The following is a 20,494-nucleotide window of genomic DNA, read 5'->3' as shown; positions in this document are numbered from 1 at the left end:
CCGGATCCAGCGGAAAGGCCACCAGTTCAAGACCTCTGCTTTCTGCATTGCCTATTCCTTGTGTGCTATTAAAGGTGTCACTGCGTCTTGGAGATAGAACCAAGTAGGTCTATGATACTGGGCCCCCCAAACTTTTTTTGCATCTAAGTGCCCCCCCCTTTTAAAGTTTAAACATAAATTTTTCACTTGTGTGGTCATAGTTGTGCGTTTACTAGGTATTCGTTAAGAAAATGCATACCATGACAGAAGGTTACTGAGAATTCGATAATATTTTAAAGTAGGTTTTCATTTTGTCCTTAAAGCAGTGATTCTCACCTTGGGGCAACTTAGCCTCCTCTCCAGAGGACATCAGCCCTGTCCGGAGACATTTTTGTTTGTCCTAACTGGGGAGGGGGTGTTTCTGGCAGTTAGTGGGTAGACCAGGGATCCTGCTAAACATGTCACAGTGCACAGGACAGCCCCAGAGAATCACACAGAATTATCTGGCCCAAAATGTCAGCAGTGCCTTGGTGAGAAATCCTGCCTCAGAACATCTGCAGAGATATTGATAATAGGTAGTAATAGGTGTTCATAGGCGAAGAACGTAAAAATAAATTAAAACAGCTGCTATTTCTTGAGCACTTACTGAGTGCCAGGCATGATGCTAAATGCTGCACATGTATTAGCTCATCGGGTCTCCCCGGGACCTTCAGGGTAGGGTTTATAAGCGTTCCCATTTCACAGATGAGGAAGCCAAGCTCCAGAGAGTGAAGGGACTTGCCGAAGGTTCCAGGGTCGGTCTATGGCAGAGCCAGGGTTTGAAGCCATGCAAGTCACCAGGGGCTGTACTTGGCACCACCACACCGTTCAGGCCTGGTATTGCCCCATGTCTGGGCAAAGCTTGGCATTTGTTTGCATTTTCAGACCTTTCACATGAACTACAAAAAAACCCTGGTTCAAGACCTACAGTTTGGGGATTGTGGAATAGCTGAAAAACCTTGCCCTTGGAGTCTCATAGGCCTGGTTTGAATCTTGGCTTCTGGCCATTCGACCTAGAGAGCATGGCTTTGCCTCTCTGAGCCCGTCACGCTTTCTGCCAAATGGGGCCGATCGTGGCCCAGTAGCACAAGGCAGCTGCAGGACTTTAAAGGAGACGAGGTTTTAGAGTGAAACGGGCCTGAATCGGATCCTGTTTGCCTTGCTGCGTGACCTTGGGCCAGCTATTACTTCTCTGAACCTCAGTTTCTTCTTCTGCAAAATGGGAACATCAATCCATTCTTTGCACTGGAGTGTCAGAGGGTGGCTCTGGGGTGGGAGGGCTGGAGGTGGAGTCTTTGTGCGTGTCTGGGGTTGCGGTGGTGGGTGGTGGGGGACAGTGTTCAGCGGGCTGCTTGTACTTGCAGCCTCATGCGCTCCTGTTCCCCTTAGGCTCTGAGGCCATGGCTGCAGGGCTCTGTGCTGGTCAGTGCATTCTGAAGGTCAATGGCAGCAACGTGATGAACGACGGTGCCCCTGAGGTCCTGGAGCACTTCCAGGCATTCCGGAGTCGGCGCGAAGAGGCCCTGGTAAGTCAACCGGAAACCGGGGCCATCAAAGAAGTCTGCTGAGTGGGAGCGGGTGGCTGAGGGCTGTCCTCTCTTTGGAGAAAAGCCTGCATGTGCCACTGGTTGTGAGTAGGGTGGAGCTGCTGACCCAACAAGAGGGAGCTGGGCCTGAGCTTTGTGCTCCCGCTGCGTCCTTAAACCAAAGGAGCTTAGCCATGATACTCGGGGGTCTTGGTTTTCACAGCTGTGAAATGGGTGTGACCAGACCCTCTCTCCTCACCACATAGGCATATTGGGCAGATAGTCAAGTGGGTTGTGAAAGTGGATACTCCGTTTGGTTGGGGGCCAGGGTTCTGGTGGAGGGTGAGATTCCCTCACTGATTGATTCACTGGTTCACTCAGTGTGTGTGTTGAGCACCTGCTGTGCACCAGGCATGTTTGTAGACCCAGGGGACACAGGAGAGACAACGTGTCTGCACCCATGGCCCTGCCTCACATTTTCACATCCCCTGGCTTCTGTATGGAGCATAGACTGTGCACGGTGAGGGCTGAGTGTGACTGGTGGTCAGTGAGTTTCCAGAGCTCTGGAACCCAGGGGCAGTTCGCACCTCAGCCCTGTCCCCTCCTCCCAACCTGCCGGCACCATGGCTGTCCCCTTACTCTGGCTTCTGGCAGGGCTTGTACCATTGGATCTACCACACCCATGAGGATGCCCAGGAAGCACGAGCCAGTCAGGAGGCCTCCACTGAGGACCCCAGTGGCGAGCAGGCCCAGGAGGAAGACCAGGCTGATTCAGGTAATAGACGGGGCATGGCATGACAGGAGCTTCCAGAGGGACTGAGACTCCAGAGGGGCTGGGTCCTCTCCTGTGTCCCCTCACCTCCCCTCCTCCCAGCCATTCCATCTCCATGCCAGCAGGTTTGTTTTTTTTTTCCTTTTTGGAGACAGGGTCTGGCTCTGTCACCCAGGCTGGAGTGTAGTGTTGTGACCACAGCTCACTGCAGCCCTGACCTCCCTGGTTCAAGTGATCCTCCCACCTCAACCTCCAGAGTAGCTAGGATCACAGGCGTGCACCACCACACCTGGCTAATTTTTTAAATTTTAGGGTTTTTTTTTAGAGATGAGGTCTCCCTGTATTGCCCAGGCTGGTCTCTTAACTCCTAGGCTGAAGCAATCTTCTTGCCTCGGCCTCACAGTGTGCTGGGATTACAGGTGTGCGCCACTGTGCATGGCCGCGATGCCCGCGATGTTATGTCAGTTTCTGACGGCTGCTATAGCAAAGTGCCCCAAACCCAGCAGCTTAAACAACACACAGTTACTACTTACAGTTTTGGAGGTCAGAAGTCCAAGTCCCACTGGGCTGAAATCACAGTGTCCACAGGGCTGTGGTCCTCCTTGGGCTCTCGGGGAGAATCTGTTTCCTTGCCCGTTTCAGCTGCCTGGTTCAAGCCACTGTCATTTCTCACCAGGATGGTGGCAGTAGCCTGCTCATGGCTCTCCCTGTTCTGCCTTCCTCTCCTCCCAGGGGTTATTCCCCCAGATGAGAAGAGAACCTTCCGATGGCTCCCTCTGTCCTCAGGGCCAGGCCTTGGATGGCTTGTGTGATCTTGTCCAGACTGGCTCTCCAACACCTTCCATCACTTCCCCACTCGCCTCTTTGCTCTGGCTACTCTGGCTGAATATACTCCTGCCCTGGGGCCTTTGCACTTGCTGTTCCTACTGCCTAGAAGGCTTCCTCCAGAATCCTCCTCGCCTCGCCTTCCTCCCTCCCTGTGATGTCTGCTCAGATGTCACCTCTTTTGGCTTCCAGCCTTCCCACTGCTGTCCCTGGGTCCCCGGCTGAGCCTGTGTGAGGACAGCCCCATGGTCACCCTGACTGTGGACAACGTGCACCTGGAACACGGCGTGGTGTATGAGTATGTGAGCACGGCAGGCGTCAGGTGCCACGTGCTGGAGAAGATCGTGGAGCCCCGCGGCTGCTTCGGCCTCACCGCCAAGGTCTCCTTGGGCACTGCCTGGCTCTGCCCTACCCTGGGGGATTGAAGCCAGTTTCTCTTATTAGAGGTTGGGAGAAGGAGCTGGGTGGGACACCCGAATCCCATTTCCTCAGGCTTAGCCTGGAGCCCTGAATTCTGGTCCTTGTCCCACCAGGTAGCGTGGGACTGTGGAGAGTGTCTTGTCCCTTTAGCCTCAGTTTACTCCTGTGCAATATGGGCCAGCAACACACCTGACTTCCCGGGGGGGTATTATGAGTCACTGCTGGTGAACCGCTTAAAATCTTCCCGGCACACAGGGAGTGCTCAGTAGCTGTTGACATTTCTGCAGATCCTCGAGGCCTTTGCTGCCGATGACAGCGTCTTCGTGGAGAACTGCGGGCGGCTCATGGCCCTGAGCAGCGCCATCATGACCATGCCCCACTTTGAGTTCCGCAACATCTGCGACACCAAGCTGGAGAGCATCGGCCAGAGGATTGCCTGCTACCAGGAGGTGCCTGCCTGCTCCCTCCGGGGACTCTGCCACGGGTCCCAGACATAGCTTCTCAGCCTGGGATATTTGGGTTGTAAATGACAAAGCCCAACCCAACTCAGCTGAAACAAACAGGAGAATGTATGGTGTGTATTACTGAAAAGGACGGAGGTGACCTTATCACATCGTAGCAGTGTGGCCTCCCGCATCTCCTGGCTTCGTTTTCCTTGCATTGGGTTCACTCTCAGGCAGGCCCTTCTCGTGGTGGGGACACGTTGGCCCTTGATAGCTCTAGCCTCAGCAAGCCCAGGGGAAAGTCAACTCCAAGGGAGTTCTTGTTGGCTTGGCTTAGGTCAGTTGCCTCACCTGGTTCCAATCGCCATAGGGATGGAGAGGCACATTGACCCTGAACGTCATGAACTGAGGTTGGGGCAGAGACAATGCCTTAAGGGTGGCTCAGGGGCAGCCAAAATGGAGCCATGCATGGGGTGGGCACCCCGAGGCCTTGGGTTCCTCCAGGCCTTCCCTGCAGTCCTGAGCCGTGAAACACAGTCCAGGGGTTCCCCTTCTCATTTGGAGCTACTGGCATTTTGTCCAACTGTGGGGTGTCTGGCCTAGGCCAGGAATAAGCGGGTACTGGGTATGGGCCATTATTTCCAGAACCTGCCCTGTGACTCACGACTTTATGGCCTCCACTTTCTCAGTTTGCAGCCCAGCTGAAGAGCAGGGTCAGCCCACCCTTCAAACAAGCCCCCCTGGAGCCCCACCCGCTGTGTGGTCTGGACTTCTGCCCCACCAATTGCCACATCAACCTCATGGAAGTGTCCTACCCCAAGACCACCCCCTCAGTGGGCAGGTCCTTCAGCATCCGCTTTGGACGCAAACCCTCCCTCATCGGCCTTGACCCGGAGCAAGGTACCTGTGTGTGTCTATTAGAAACTGTGTTGAGATGTTGCACTCCAGATGCTTAAACTGAAACTTGTCTGAAGGTCAGCCGTCCAGGGCTGGAATGGCAGCTCCATGGTTGTCAGGGATGACCTTCTCTCTTTGTGGGGCAGCATCTCTAGATGTGGCTTTATGCCTCGTGGATGATGATGTCTGCTGAGGTACCAGCCATCATGTCTGCATTGCAGGCAGGAAAAGATCACAATAGTTAAAAGCATGTTAGCACCAGACTGGAACAGTCTTCTTGAAGTAACTGAATGGATTAAGAGTATTTAGAAGGGACATTTTTCTCCTTCATTGGGATCCTTGAAATGGGTTTGTATTGTTCCGCCCAAAGGCCCCGTGGATGCTGGGGGCTGTTTTCCAGTGAGCTCTCCCTTCCTCCAATGCAGGCCACCTGAACCCCATGTCCTACACCCAGCACTGTATCACCACCATGGCTGCTCCCTCCTGGAAGTGCTTGCCTGCTGCAGAGGGTGATCCCCAAGGCCAGGGTCTCCAGGATGGCAGCTTTGGGCTGGCCAGTGGGACCCTTGGTCAGGAAGACCGGGGCCTCAGCTTCCTGCTCAAGCAGGAGGACCGTGAGATCCAGGATGCCTACCTGCAGCTCTTCACCAAGCTGGATGTGGCCCTGAAGGAGATGAAGCAATATGTCACCCAGATCAACAGGTGAGTGCTGGCCAGGGGTGTCTGGAGTGAGCGGGGGCAGGTGTTCTCAATCCTGGCCTTATTGACATCGTGGGTAGCATCATTCTTTGTAGTGGGGGGGCTGTCCTGGATATTATAGGCTATTTAGCAGTATCTTTTTCATCTATCCACTAGCTGCCAGTAGCACCCCCTCACCTGGTTGTGACAACCAAAAATGTCTTCAGACATTGCTAAATATCCCCTGCAGGGAAAATCATCCCTGACTGAGAACCACTGGTGTAATGAAATATTATGGATATAGCAGCGCTCATCAGTGAGGCTAAAACTATCTGCTGAAAGATTCTGGAGAGAACTTTATAATTTTAACATCACAGAAAGTGAGGCAGCTGGACAAGCTGTCCTTTTGCTGTAATACAACAGGACACACGTGCAGCCCCCGCCCACAAGGCTCTTGCTAGCAGTTATGGAGCTGTCATCTCACAAAGGCACGAGGTCTCCCTACTCAGCTCTAGGATGTGGGGCAGAGGGTGGTTCAGTGGCACCTTGGGGAGGCATCCGGCCAAATCCGGAGGGTGGGTGATTCTATGGCAAATGACCTGGTTTCTTCAACGAATGATGGGGAAGCAGTTGTGGGGAAGAGGAACTGTTGGAGATTTTAAAGAGACTCGTGACAGACCTGCCAGATTCAGCCTCTGAACCTGCTTAGCAGGTTTCTAGCACGTCCATGTCGGGAGGCATTTTGAGACAATCAGGGATGTTTGTCCACAGACTGGGTGCTCGATGGTATTGAGGATTCCTTCATTCTGTTGGGCACAGTCGAGCAGTGTGGTCCTGTGTAAAGCAGTGTCTCTCACCCTTGACACTGGTGACATTTGGGGCTGGATTATTCCTTGTTGGGGAGCTGTCCTGGGCATCGGAGGATGTTCAGCGGCATCTGGGGTCTCTACCTACGAGATGCTGGTAGCAAAATTCCTCTTCAGTTGAGACAAGTAGCAGTGTCTTTGGACATAGCTAAAGGTTTCCTAGGGGGCAAAATTGCCCCCAGTTGAGAACCACATTTTTAAAAGAAAGTCTGTATGTATTAGAGACACCTGTGGAAGTAGGTATGGTGGAATTATGTGCTATCTTGGACTTGTTTTAAATACTCCAGTGGGCTGGGTACGGTGGCTCATGCCTGTAATTTCAGCACTTTGGGAGGCTGAGTTGGAAGGATTCCTTGAGCCCAGGACTTTGAGACCAGCCTGGGCAGTGTAGTAAAACCCTATCTCTATTAAAAAAAAATCCTAAAATTAGCCAGGCGTGATGGCATACACCTGTTGTCCCAGCTCCTCAGGGTGCTGAGGCAGGATGACTTGAGCCCAGGAGATCAAGGCCACAGTGAGCCATGATTGCACCACTGCACTCCAGCCTGGGTGAAAGAGCGAGACCCTGTCTCAAAACGAAACAAAACAAAATGCTCCAGGGAAATAAAAAGCGATGGGGATAATGGAGGAAACAAGGTGGACCCTGAGTGGCTGTTGTTGAAGCTGCCTTTTGGATACCTGGGTTCATCATATTCTCTCTACTTTTGTGTATGATGAAAATATTCCATGATAAGGGAAAAAAAGAATGTAGACTCTAGAGCTAGGAGGCCTGGATTCAAATCCTGGCCCTGCTACTTATCCTCTGTGCAAACTTAGGCAAGTCACTTAACCTCTCTGAGCCTTGGTTTCCTCGTTTGTCAAGTGGGGCTAATCATGCTACTGACTGTGGAGATGTGGTGGGATTGCATCTAGCCAGGGCTTATTCATCACTGCTCACTTAGAAGGCAAGAGACACTGTTCTTTTTTTTTTTTTTTTTTGAGTTGTTGTCTTGCTGTGTCACCAGGCTGCAGTGCAGTGGTGTGATCTCTGCTCACTGCAACCTCCGCCTCCCGGGTTCAAGCAATTCTCCTGCCTCAGCCTCCCAAGTAGCTGGGACTATAGGCACACGCCACCACCCCCAGCTAATTTTTGTATTTTTAGTAGAGATGGGGTTTCACCATGTTGGCCAGGATGGTCTCGATCTCTTGATCTCGTGATCCGCCCACCTCGGCCTCCCAAAGTGCTGGGATTACAGATATGAGCCACCACGTCCAGCAGAGACACTGTTCTGAGCACTTTATCCAACTGTCACCAGGCTAGAGTGTGATGGTGTGATTATAGCTTGCCACAGACTCGAACTCCTGGGCTCAAGTGATCCTCCTGCCTCAGCCTCCCAAGTGACTAGGACTACAGGCACATGCCACCATGCCTGGCTAATTTTTGTATTTATTACAGAGATGCGGTCTCATGGCTGGTCTTGAAGTCTTGAGCTAAAGAGATCCTGCTGCCTCAGCCTCCCAAAGTGTTGGGATTACAGGCGAGAGCCACTGGGCCTAGCCTGTTTACACATTTTAACTCCCTTAATTGTCACAGAAGCCTAAGATATAGATACTGATATGATCTCATTTTACAAATGAGGAAACTGAGTCTCCAAGAGTTTAAATAATTAGCTTGAGGAATGGCAATACTGGGATTTGAATCTGGGGTTTAGCTAGCTTCAAAACCTGTGCTCTTAACCATCAAACCCTACAGTGGGGATTGACGAACCTAGGGGCCCAGTCTATCTAGACTTCAGCCTGTTGTTTTCTTTTTCTTTTCTTTTTCTTTTTTTTTTTTTTTTGAGATGGGTTCTCGCTCTGTGCAGTGGTGTGATCTTGGCTCACTGCAACCTCCGCCTCCCAGGTTCAAGTGATTCTCATGCCTCAGCCTCCCGAGTAGCTGGGATTACAGGCGCCTGCCACCACACCCAGCTAATTTTTGTTTGTTAGTAGAGGCAGGGTTTCGCCATGTTGGCCAGGCTGGTCTCAAACTCCTGACCTCAGGTGATCAGCCCACCTTGGCCTCCCAAAGTGCCGGGATTATAGGTGTGAGCCACTGCGCCCAGCTGGTTGTTTTCATTTTTAAACAAGGTGTCATTGGAACACAGCCACGCCCATTTGCTTCCACACTGTCCAGGTCTTTCCCACTGCAACAGCAGGTTGAGTGGTTGTCACTGAGACCCTACAGCCTATCGAGGTGGAAGGATTTGCTCTCAGGGTCTTTATCACCTTCTGGTAGAGCCTTGTGTAGCTTGGCCATGAAAGAACTTGCGAGTCTCCCACCCCCAACAGGAGAGCCAGTGCTCACACCTGCAGCTGCTGGTGGGATTTTCAGGGAAGGGACACAAAGGGCCAGGCCTGTATCTTTGACTTCAAGGTCTTTGCTTCCGTAGGCTGCTGTCCACCATCACAGAGCCCACCTCGGGTGGGTCCTGCGATGCATCCTTGGCTGAGGAGGCCTCCTCCCTGCCCCTGGTCAGTGAAGAGAGCGAGATGGACAGGAGTGACCATGGGGGCATCAAGAAGGTGTGCTTCAAGGTGGCCGAGGAGGACCAGGAGGACTCAGGCCACGACACCATGAGTTACCGCGACTCCTACAGGTGGGTGTCGCCATCAGGGGGCTGAGGTTAGATGAGGATGGCCCTGGACAGGTGAGGCCACGGACCTGTGACAACGTCAGAATCAGTGGACGCTTCTCAGGGTGCAGTGGGCTCAGGGTGCTGTTGCTGATAGCGTGGTTCTGAGGCATTATCTGAGCCCCCCAAGCCCGGAGAACCCACTTAGGCTCCCCAGTCGCAAAGCTGACATTTTAGGGTCATCCCCACGTGGACCCATCTGTTCTGCCTTGGTGTCACCCCACACATGCTGACACGATGTTGTCAGGCACAAGGGCAAGATTCTGTGGTGTGTTTGAAAACTCAGTGTAAGACATATGGTTTCTGAAACAAGCACTATTTATGTTTATTTGGTCCAAGGAGGAAGAGCGCAGTTTTTTCCCCTCCTAACCTGAGAAGATCTAAATTTTCTACTGGTTAATTATAACGAGATCAGTGAGGTCCTAACTAGTGGGTTAAATAGACTAAAACTCAGTTTCCTGTAATAAGCCATATAATGGGTAAGTTTAATTCCTTACTACAGATAAACCAGCACTGTGGTCCCAGTGAAAGGTGACGTTACATTTGCCCATGGTGGTTACAGTGGAATCTTAGAAGGGTGCTTCAGCTATTTGTGGGCAAAAATCAGAACTGATACAGTTTGAGAAGACAGACCTTCCCCCCAGTCCTCCCAGCGTGAATCCTCTTCCAGTCGTCGAGGGATCTGCCTGATCCCGTTTCCTGCTCGCCTGGGGTCTGTAGAACGAGACGCTCTGGCTGCTGCGGCACTTTGTGCCCTCAGAGCCTCATGTCCATACTCTCAGATCTTGCCCTCTCTCTGGGATTTCATTCTTACATTTTTGGGTTCTCCAGTTTTTCCTTTAATTTTCAAAAAGGTGAAGGAAAAAATGTCAGGATCATGAGTTTTGATCTCCCACACCTTCCAAGTTCCTGGGCCATAGGGAATCCGATCCAGTCTCTGTCCTCATGAGGTTACCAGCCAGGCTGGGGGCTGGGGAGACGGAAGTCAGAGCCATGTGGAATGGGCAGGTGTCTCAGGGCAAGGCTGTCCCCAGGGGACACTGGGCAGAGTGACATCTGCGTGAAAATGATTCACCGTCTTCCTCCTATTTCTGTGTTTCTGTGCTAGAGCCTGGGAACGTTTCCCAGCCCTCAGGCATGGAAAACCCACCAGGCCGGCCTTCCCTGCCTTTGGGACCCGGGACCGGTGTTCGGTGCCCTCTCTGGGCTGCACGCCTACCCGAGGGCCCAGGGGTTTTGTCTACACTGTAGAAAGTGGGTTTCGGGTGCCAGGACCAGATGGCCTGAGCTCAGGGTGACTCAGCCCCTTCTTTGGGCCCCTTTGCAGTGAGTGTAACAGCAATCGGGACTCGGTCCTGTCTTACACCAGCGTGAGAAGTAACAGCTCCTACCTGGGCAGCGACGAGATGGGGTCTGGTGAGTGGAGCGGCAGCGGCCTGTGCTCAGGGAGAGAGGCTCCTCCCCATGAGATTTAGTTTTAGTTTATTTTATTATACTTTTCTCTGCGTTATATTGTTTTGTATTTTATTGCATGGTCCTGTACTTGATTTCCTTCCATTCACTCATTCAGCAAGTATTTCTTGAGCCCATATTATGTGCTGGGCACTGGGAATGCGGCAGTGAATGAAACAAACATCTCAGCCCTCTTGGAGCTGATGTTCTCCGTGAATGTCATGGAGATGGAGCAAATAGAAGCATGCACAGTGCAATTCTGTGTGCTTCATGTATGATGAGTGTTGTGATGAGTGTGCTGACAGCTAAACAGGGTGACCTCATGGTTTATGTAAAAACGATACGTGTGCAAACCAAAAATCCAAACGACACAGGGCAGTTCAAAGAAGTACCCATGGCTGGGTGTGGTGGCTCATGCCTGTAATCCCAGCACTTTGGGAGGCCAAGGCAGGTGGATCACTTGAGGTCTCAGGAGTTCGAGACCAGCCTGGCCAACATGGTGAAACCCTGTCTCTACTAAAAATACAAAAATTAGCTGGGTGTGGTGGTGCACGCCTGTAATCCCAGCTACTCGGGAGGCTGAGGCAGGAGAATCACTTGAACTTGGGAGAGGGAGGTTGCAGTGGGCTGAGATCGTGCCACTGCACTCGAGCCTGGGTGACAGAGTGAGACTCCATCTCAAGAAACAAGCAAACAAACAAAAAGAAGTCCGTAAAAATAAATGAGAGTCTCATCATCTCCCCCAGAAATGACCCTCGCCAGCATTTGGAGCTCATTGGTGGGGCCTGTGAATGCACACATGGACAGGTGGGTGGATGGATGGACAGACAGACATAGACAATATTTTATAAATTAGATCATACTCTACTTACAACTTAAAAAAATTTTTTTTTTTGAGGTGGTCTCTCTCTCTTTCGCCAGGCTGGAGTGCAGTGGCATGATCTCAGCTCACTGCAACCTCCACCTCCCGGATTCAAGCAATTCTCCTGCCTCAGCCGTCTGAGTAGCTGGGATTACAGGCGCCCACCACCACATTCATATAATTTTTGTATTTTTAGTAGAGATGGGGTTTCACCATGTTGGCTAGGATGGTCTCGATCTCTTGACCTCGTGATCCGCCTGTCCCGGCCTCCCAAATTACTGGGATTAAAGGCGTTACTGAAAGCTCGAAATTGTTTTTTATTTTAGTCTTGTTTACTTCAGACTTTAAAGCAGTTCATTTTGCAAGTGGGTTGTGTATCCACAGGGTGCATAATTCAGAAGGCCCCAGAGGGTGCATGGTGACAAGTCTCCCCCCCACCCTTGGTTCTCAGGCTGTCACTGCTGTTCCCACTGTCACTACAGTCTTGTGTGTCTTTTCAGAGATAGTCTGTGCATAACAATTTAATTTTAATTATACTTCAATTAACAGAAGAAAAAGAAGCTCAAGTAAAATGGAAGAAATTGCTGAACTTTAGATACATATTTCATCACATAAGATAGTCAACTGCACAAACTATCCTCAGGTGGCTCTAGGAAGGAGCTGGGTGTGACAGCTGATGTAACTGAACCAACTGGGTGAGGAATCAGGAGACGTGGCCTCCAGGTCCTTTCTGTTCCTCAGTCCCTCATTTGCAGAATGGAAACAGTAGCAGTGCTTTACAATCTTGCCGTACGTTAGTGCCTGTTCTCCATTTTGCAGATGAAGAAACTGAGGCTCAGAGAGGTCAGGTGATTTGCCCTGTGGCTCACAGCCAGGACCTGGTCTTCAGACTCCACATCCCCTGTGGGTTTGGAGTTCTGTAGCTGTATCCCCCTCTTAGGAAAGTGCTGGGGATGGTGTGAGTTGGGGCAGGAATGACTGATGGCTCCTGCTTCTACCTCCCGCCAGGAGATGAGCTGCCCTGTGACATGCGGATCCCATCTGACAAGCAGGACAAGCTTCATGGCTGCCTGGAGCACCTCTTTAACCAGGTAGGACCTTTGCCCCACTCCTGGCGCAACTTTGGGTTCCTCCTGTCACACCTGGGGAGGCCCATGACCCGGGGGCTGTGGGTCCCAGATGTCTGCGGTGTGTAGGGCCACGGGGCCCAAACCAACCCCGGGCTTCTTGCACCCAGGTGGACTCCATCAGTGCCCTCCTCAAGGGGCCAGTCATGAGCCGGGCCTTCGAAGAGACCAGGCATTTCCCCATGAACCACAGCCTACAAGGTGAGGGGACAGCCAGCGTCCAGGGTGACAGCCTGCGATGGGGAAGGGTGTTAGACAGGGCGGCATACCCGGGCTGATGCTCAGCTCTGCCCCTCTCCTGCTGAACGACTGTGGGATCATCAGGACAGCGATTTTAGCCCATGGGCCACATCCAGCCCATGGCCTGTTTTTGTAGGCTCTGAGCCAAGAATGGTTCTTTTTCTTTTTCTTTTGACCTTCCTCCTTCCCCTCCCCTCCCCTCCCCTCCTGTTTCTTTTCCTTCCTTCCTTCCTCTCTCTCTCTCTTTCTTTCTTTCTTTCTTGTTTTTTGGAGAAAGGGTCTCACTCTGTCACTCAGGCTGGAGTACAGTGATGTGATCACAGCTCACTGCAGCCTTGACCTCCCAGGCTCAAGTTATCCTCACAACTCAGCCTCCTAAGTAAGTAGCTGGGACTACAGGTGCACGCCACTTCTCCTGGCTAATTTTTGATTTTTTTTTTTTTTTTTTTGTAGAGACGTGGTTTGCCTTGTAGCCAAGGCTGGTTTTGAACTCCTGGGCTCAAGTGATCCTCCTGCCTTGGCCTCCCGAAGTGCTGGGATTCCAGGTGTGAGCCACTGTGCCCAGCCTTCCTTCATGTCTTTTAAACCATACTCATTTTTTTCTTATTATTGACATCACTTTTTAAAAAGTATCACTCTTAAAAAATTTAATTTTGAAAGGACCTTATTGAACTCCCTGTATATGAAAAGCCAGCATAATATGCCAAAAATTTATGATAAACCGTAGTGATAATGATAAATTAAATGCAAACAACAGCAACAAAATATCATTATACTGCAGTGAGGCACTGTTGCCTGCCAAGGGCTCTTTGTTCTTCATTTAAGAGAGGGATTTGTGAATTAAAGAAGTGTTAAGGGCTTACCAACACCAAATTGAGGCTTTCTTCTTGAAATGATTGAGAGAAAAGGAATTGAAATTTCTTATGTTCTCCCACCTACCTTTCCTCCCATTTACCCACCCACCCGCCCTACTCATTCACCCAACCTACTATCCATCCATCCACCCATCTACCCATCTACCCTCCCACCGTCTATCCATCTGTCCACCCATCCATCCATCCACTCATCCATTTATCATCTAGCTATCCATCCATTCACCCACTCATCCACCCATCCACCCATCGATCCATCCATCCATCCACACATCAACCCAACTACCCACTTACCATCTATCCATCCACCCACCCACCCACCCATCCATCCATCCACCCACCCACCCATCCATCCATCCACCCACCTACCCGTCCGTCCATCCATCCATCTGCTTGTCTGTCCATCCATCCATCCTTCCCTCCTTCCATCTATGTGCCCACTCTTTCACCCTTCTACCCATCCATTCATCCATCCACCTGTCCATTCATGCTTCTGTACATTCAGTAAATAATTTCCCAGAACCAGCTTGTGCCGGGCCTTGTACTGGGCACTGGAGACCCTGAGATGAATTTGATACTGCCCTGACCTCAAGGAGCTCATTGTAGATTGTAGGAGATAGAAATGCAGATGGGCAGTTGCCACCAAGACAGGGTGGGAAGTGGTGAGGACTTGGGGCTCCCCAGCTCAGCCGCACATCCTACTGTCTCAGGATCAGCTTTCAGGGATGGACCTCAGAAAGCAGAAACAGCAAACCCACAAATATCTCAGAAACTGGGACCTTGCAGGAGGAAAGAGGGCTTTGTCTTTTGCAGGGGCCTTTCTCTTCCTGGCCTCTGAATGGTGGGGCCAGAGGTAAGTCCCAGCGCTATCACTGCCCAGTTGTGTGACTTAAGGCATGTCACTTTCCCACTCTGTGTGTGGGCTTCCTCCTCTGTGTAGGGAAAGGGATAGAACTCACGTGCCATCTCAATTGGTTGTGGCTATGAGGAGGTAGTTCCTGAGAATCCTTCTGTGGCTACAACATCCAGGCTTAGACGAAAGGAAAGCCGTGATTGATTTGTGAGGTCTGCAGTGGATTGGCTGTAGCTGTGGGGAGTCTTGGTCTCAGAGCAGCAGGAAGCAGTGCTGAGATTGATGAATAATGCCTGCCATGGGTGTGGTACTTTGAAATAGTAGCACACTTACCCTTTGTGGACCAGATAATGCCCAGGAGTCCTGCCAGCTCCCTTGATTTAGGATTATGAGCTCTGGGATCTGTGAGGGGACATAGGCCTTTGTGCCACCGTTCTCCAACACTACCTCCGTCCCTTCCCTGGCCCTCATGCCACTTTCCTGCCCCAGAGTTTAAACAGAAAGAAGAGTGTACAATCCGTGGCCGGAGCCTGATCCAGATCAGCATCCAGGAGGACCCCTGGAACCTCCCGAACTCCATCAAGACCCTGGTGGACAACATTCAGAGATACGTGGAAGGTTGGTGGGCAGGGAGGGTGCATCATGGTGGGGAGGGGGCCGTGGCCTTTGGTGTGGAACATGAGAGAATCAGGAATGGATCCAGTTCTGTGACCCGTGTTTCTCCATGCCCAGGGAGAGGACAAGAGAAGTGATGCCCTCTCTCAGCTGAGTGTCCTGCCCTGGGCAGGACGTGACTTGAGCCCAGGAGTTTGAGACCTGGGCAACATAGTGAGACCCTGTCTCTATCAAAACAAAAATCAGAAACAAAACAAAACAATACAAAGCCCTGACTTTGGAGGTTGAAAAGGCTGAACCTGTTCTTTCTCAGCTTCCAAAACACTGGATGTGTGAGTTCCTGTTATTATCAGGGTATGAGGGACACAGGCTGGCAGCCCACTGACCAGATTCAGGCCCACAGATAGGTTTCGATGCTGCAGCAGCAAAAACTATGACTCTGCTGCCAGCTTGACAAAGGTTCTCACATAAAAACTTGGATTTCTGGCTGCTCTTGAACAACAAGATCTGGTGACTCTAGGTCCAGTCTCCCATCCTCCCTTGGTGGAGAGGAGTGGCGGCCACTCTGCATACGTGGGGCCGAGGTGATTTCCAGTTCACCCCAGTCTCCACCACTCCCTGTGGCTTGGTGTCTGCTCCACGCATCTTACATCACCTGCCTGGCCCTTGCCGGCATTTGCGTCTGAGACTCCTGGGTTCGAAGGATCCGGACGAGGGAGATGTTTGACCAGGACAGTGGGAGATTAGAGGACTCTGGGCTGTTCCCTCGGGGAACGGCAGCCTCTGAGTCGGAGTCTCTGCTGCTTCTGACCTGTCCTTTTCTCCAAAAGTGTAACCGGTGAAGAGCATCGACTCTGGGTCCAGACCACCAGGGCTTGAATCCCAGCTCACCCACTTACTGACTGTGTGATCATGGCGAGTTCCTTGACGCCTCTGGCCTTAGCTTCTTCCTGTGTCAAATGGGCCCACAGTGCTGCCTCCTTCCCGTGTGGTCGGGAGGATTAAATGAGTCAGCATAGGTCATGCGCTCAGTGCCCTGGTGCCTGGCGTGGTGAGTCCTGACAAGCGTGCACCACTGCAGCTGTTCTCATTCTTACCCTGCCCAGCCCTGAGTCCTGCAGTCCTCCCTGGGGAAGAAGGCACCCAATTAATCAAATCCAAAGCCCTTCCACATCTTTTTAAGCCCTTTCTGGGCCAAGGAGTATCTTTCTGAAGGAAAGAGTACACGATGTTGGGCCTGGAGGAATTGAGCTTTTTTTGCAGGACAGGACGTGTGAAGGGCCGTGCCCATGTAGGATGAGAATATATATGTGAGGCTGTTAGGAGTGTGTGTCTGTGTCTTATGTGTGCACTCGTGTGTCTGTTGTGTGTCTGTGTGGATGCATGTGTCCCTGTGTGGGCACATATGTATGTGAGTCTGCATATGAGTGCACATGTGTGGTGTGCACTTGTGTGTCTGCTGTGTGCTTGTGTGGGTGCACGTGTATCTGCGTGTGTACATATGTGAGTCTACGTATGAGTATATATGTGTGTCTGTGTGGCATGCATTTGGGTGTCTGTTGATGTGTGTGTGTGTGTATGGATACGTGTGTACTTAGGTTGTACATGTGAGTGTGTGACCATACTTCTGTCAACAAGGTGTGGGGCAGGGGCTGTGGCCCAGGGATTAAAGGAGCTGGTTCCGTCTGTGTCCCAGGCTTGCATGTACAGATGGGGCTCATGGTTGGGGTTCTACCTCCTGAGGTCGGGGGTTCCTGGAGTTCCCCTGACAATCAATAAAACCTCCTTGAGCACAACCTTGGGTGCCAGGGCTTTGCTGTGAAGGGTCAGAGCACCTTGGGAGGTGCCATGGGGAGGGGCCGAGTTCTGCCCTCGCCTCTTGCTGCCCTCACCTCTTGCTGCCCCCTCCCAGCCCATCCCCCTTTCTCTCTCCCTTCTCCTTCCAGATGGGAAGAACCAGCTGCTCCTGGCCTTGCTGAAGTGCACAGGTGAGGGCTTTAAAGGTGTGTAGGGGGCACATACCCGGCCTCTTCCGCCACCCAAGGCCGACTATCCATGCCCTCAGGGCCTGGACGTGGGGAGGCAACTCTTTGGCCTGGAGCCCCTCCAAGAGCTACTTGAAACTTGCTTCTTCCTCGTGTGTCCAAGGGACAAGTCTCAGGGCACTGGAGCCAGGAGCCCTGTCCTGTGCCACTGCCCAGGCCTGGGTGGATGTTGACGGGGCCCTGGGATAGAGGACAATGTTAGGGGGCCCTGTGCCGGTAGAGCCTTCAGCCCCAGCCTGGAGGCTTCCACCCAGCAGAGAGTGGGGAAGAGGAAGTGGGGGGAGGTAGCGGGAGAATCTTGGAGACCTTCTCTATCCCTCCCTTCTTTCCAGAAATTAGCCAAGGGGGTGCTACTGCAGCATCTGGGTCAGATTTGGTCACTAAAAACTCATTGGCCAGAAGCCGGCCATTGGAAATAATTCCTTCCAGAAGACAGGGACCCTGAGAGATCAATTGCTTGAAATTGGCCAGTTCTTCAGACCATGCCAAGGTCAAGGACAGGGGCAAGGGCAGAGGTGGGGGAAGGAAGAAAGCATAGATAGTTCTCCAAAGCAGAGACAATGCTAAACTGCATTTCTGAACATGTGCAGCTTGGCACCATTGGCATTCTACTGGCCAAGGCCAAGGAATCCCGTAACGAGAGGAGAAATGGCTGAGGGTGAGGGTCTTGGGACACCCTTAGGAAAATCACAAGGTGTTTGTTTGTTTGGTTTTCAAAGCAGGCAGATGAGTTACTGAGAGAACAGTTTTGGCAAATGGGCTTGCTTTTTGTAGAACTGATTTTTGTGGACTTGGCTTTTGGTGGCTGGGATATCCACCAAAAAGTAATTTCTGGCCTAATGTTAGCCCTTTGCTGGGGGTTCCGTGAGGGGTCCTGGATCCAGGGCTTTGGGGTGTGGGCCTCCTGGTGGCGTGGGAGCACCCCTCCAGCAAGGCCCCCTGCCCTCTGCCCCCAGACACCGAGCTGCAGCTGCGCAGAGACGCGATCTTCTGCCAGGCCCTGGTGGCCGCTGTGTGCACCTTCTCCGAGCAGCTGCTGGCGGCCCTGGGCTACCGCTACAACAACAATGGCGAGTACGAGGAGAGCAGCCGCGACGCCAGCCGCAAGTGGCTGGAGCAGGTGGCGGCCACGGGCGTCTTGCTGCACTGCCAGTCCCTGCTCTCGCCAGCCGCAGTGGTGAGTGAGTGGGGCAGGAGGACGGCCCCGCTGGCCCACCTACTGGTGCCCGCCCAGGCCGGGTCGAGGGAGCCCTTGCCCACTCACTCAGGCTCCCCCGGTCCTCGTCATTCCCGCAGCAGCGATTTGTTGAGCACCTGTGTGCTGTTTTCTAGGCACTGAAGGTGCAGCAGTGAACAAAACAGAGTCCCCGTACCCAGGGATCTTCTGTCCCAGTGGGAGGGAGGCACTCAGAGATAATAGAATCCATGCTACAGACCAGTGGCTCTCAGCCCAGGGCAGTTTCCCCACTAGGGGGCGCTTGGCAACGTCTGGAGACGTTTTTGATTGTGACAACTGAGGGTCTGAGGTGGGAGTGGGGTGGTGGAGGCCAGGGATGCTACTGGATATCCGGCCAGGGCCCTAGAGTCACCAGTGCCTCTGAGGTTGGCTCCTGGAGCCTCTGCTGCTGGCTGGTGGGGAGGCCTGGCCTTGGAGCGCCCTCTGCTGGCTGCTGCTGCAAAAGGCGCCTGCCTGGCACGAGATTGGCCATCACTTGATTCTCAGAATGCACAACCTGGGGCCCAGGGAGGAAGCAAGGAACACTCGAACACTCAGCCCTCCCCTTCCTCTTCTCACATGGGGACGCTGGGCCCAGTTCCTTCATTCTCCAAACACCACGATGTGCCAGGCCCTGAGCTGGGAGCTGGGAGCTGGGGGCCTGAAGCTGTCTTCCTAGTTGGGGGAAGCAGCTTGAGAAGAAGAAAGGACAGAGGAGGGAAGGAAGGTGGGGAGAAGGGAATCTCTACAGGAAGCTTGGCGGGCGCTGCAGCTTCTCTGTCAGAGACAGGCTGTGTGAGGCGGTGATGCTTGAGCTGAGACCTCAGCCAGCCAGGCAGACAGTGTGAGGAAGAGCGTGCGGGGTAGAGGGACCAGCATGTACAAAGGCCCCAAAGAGCAGCTGCTGTGGCCAGAGGGGAGCGGCAGGGGCTGGGGAGATGTGGGGACCTGATCTGTAGGGCCTGAGACTTTAATCTGGAAGCAGCGGAGGGTTCAGAAGCTTCGAGCTGGGTGAGTGATATAATTTGGGTTAAGTTTTCAAAACGTGACTTGTAGGATGTATTGTTTGGGGGCAGAGAGTGGCAGAAGGGAAACCTGGTGTCATCTTGGTGAGAGACGGTGGACCCTTGAACCTGGGTGGTGGCCGGGAAGCTGGAGGGAGGTGGGTGGGTCTGGTCTGGAGGACGTTTTTAGTGTCACCCCATCAGACTTGGTGATGGACTAGGCCCAGCGTGAGCGGGAGAGAAACTGAGAAGTCAAAGGTTTGGATCTTGGATGACCGAAAGAATGCTGGTACTATTTGCTGACATGAGACCAACTGGGGGAGGTTAAGGAAGGAATTGGGGACTTTTATTTGAGTGTGTTAGGTTTGAAAAGGTTAAGTTAGAAGCCTGGTTGGTGGTCCAGGCAAGAGAGGCAGTGACTTTACTAGGATCACTCAGCGAATTAAGGCAGAGATGGGTTCTATGACCCTTGAAAGTGCAGGACAAGTCACAGAGCACACCATGATTTCACATCCACTCTGGAGAGTCACACTCAGGACCTGGCACCCAGGGGGCCCACAGTCTGGAGTGCCGACTAGAGTTAAATTCAGCATCTTGATAGGAAACCCTGGGGCAGGGTTGGCATCTGAGACTCCTCCGCGCTGTATTCTTCCTGCAGAAGGAGGAACGGACCATGCTGGAGGACATCTGGGTGACGCTGTCAGAGCTGGACAATGTCACCTTCTCCTTTAAGCAGCTGGACGAGAACTATGTGGCCAGTGAGTGATTTCTCCCATCCCCCACTGTGAGAGGTGGGGTCCTGGGGTGGAAGGGACAGCTCTCTGGGGGTCACCCTGTTCTTCCCCTGCCTCTGGGCCAGCTGCCCAAGGTGGGCTCAGTACTCAGTGCTGTCAAACCTCATGCCTCCAACGTGAGTGTGAGAGCCCAACTTTGGGGCACACATGGAAAAAGAGGGGTTTCTTTTTGTATGAACCCGGCTATTTCCAACAGCTCTTAAAAGAGAATGACACTAGTACCCAATTCTTAATAAAATTTTTCCCTAGAGATGTGAAAACTTGTTAAGATTTTTAAAGGGCTTAAATAAGTACCGTAATTAAGTTCCATCCTCC

The 20,494-nt window shown here is 52.3% G+C and overlaps 1 protein-coding gene across 1 annotated transcript in view; it reads left to right on the top strand.

The window, feature by feature from the left end:
• PREX1 (phosphatidylinositol-3,4,5-trisphosphate dependent Rac exchange factor 1) overlaps positions 1-20,494 on the top strand; it is a 203,710-nt gene that overhangs the window by 172,983 nt on the left and 10,233 nt on the right. Inside the window, exons 20-33 of the mRNA XM_054466932.2 lie at positions 1,408-1,544; positions 2,199-2,319; positions 3,334-3,521; positions 3,849-4,010; positions 4,694-4,904; positions 5,327-5,603; positions 8,857-9,063; positions 10,427-10,515; positions 12,422-12,504; positions 12,651-12,741; positions 14,995-15,123; positions 17,067-17,108; positions 18,122-18,342; positions 20,044-20,143. Of these exons, the coding sequence (XP_054322907.1) occupies positions 1,408-1,544; positions 2,199-2,319; positions 3,334-3,521; positions 3,849-4,010; positions 4,694-4,904; positions 5,327-5,603; positions 8,857-9,063; positions 10,427-10,515; positions 12,422-12,504; positions 12,651-12,741; positions 14,995-15,123; positions 17,067-17,108; positions 18,122-18,342; positions 20,044-20,143 (2,058 nt within the window). The remainder of the gene's footprint in view (positions 1-1,407; positions 1,545-2,198; positions 2,320-3,333; positions 3,522-3,848; positions 4,011-4,693; positions 4,905-5,326; positions 5,604-8,856; positions 9,064-10,426; positions 10,516-12,421; positions 12,505-12,650; positions 12,742-14,994; positions 15,124-17,066; positions 17,109-18,121; positions 18,343-20,043; positions 20,144-20,494) is intronic.

The sequence above is a fragment of the Pongo pygmaeus genome, chromosome 21, assembly GCF_028885625.2.
Source record: "Pongo pygmaeus isolate AG05252 chromosome 21, NHGRI_mPonPyg2-v2.0_pri, whole genome shotgun sequence".
Classification (NCBI taxonomy): domain Eukaryota; kingdom Metazoa; phylum Chordata; class Mammalia; order Primates; family Hominidae; genus Pongo; species Pongo pygmaeus.
The sequence above is the reverse complement of the archived record's forward strand: the minus strand, read 5'-3'. Positions and strand labels throughout refer to the sequence as shown.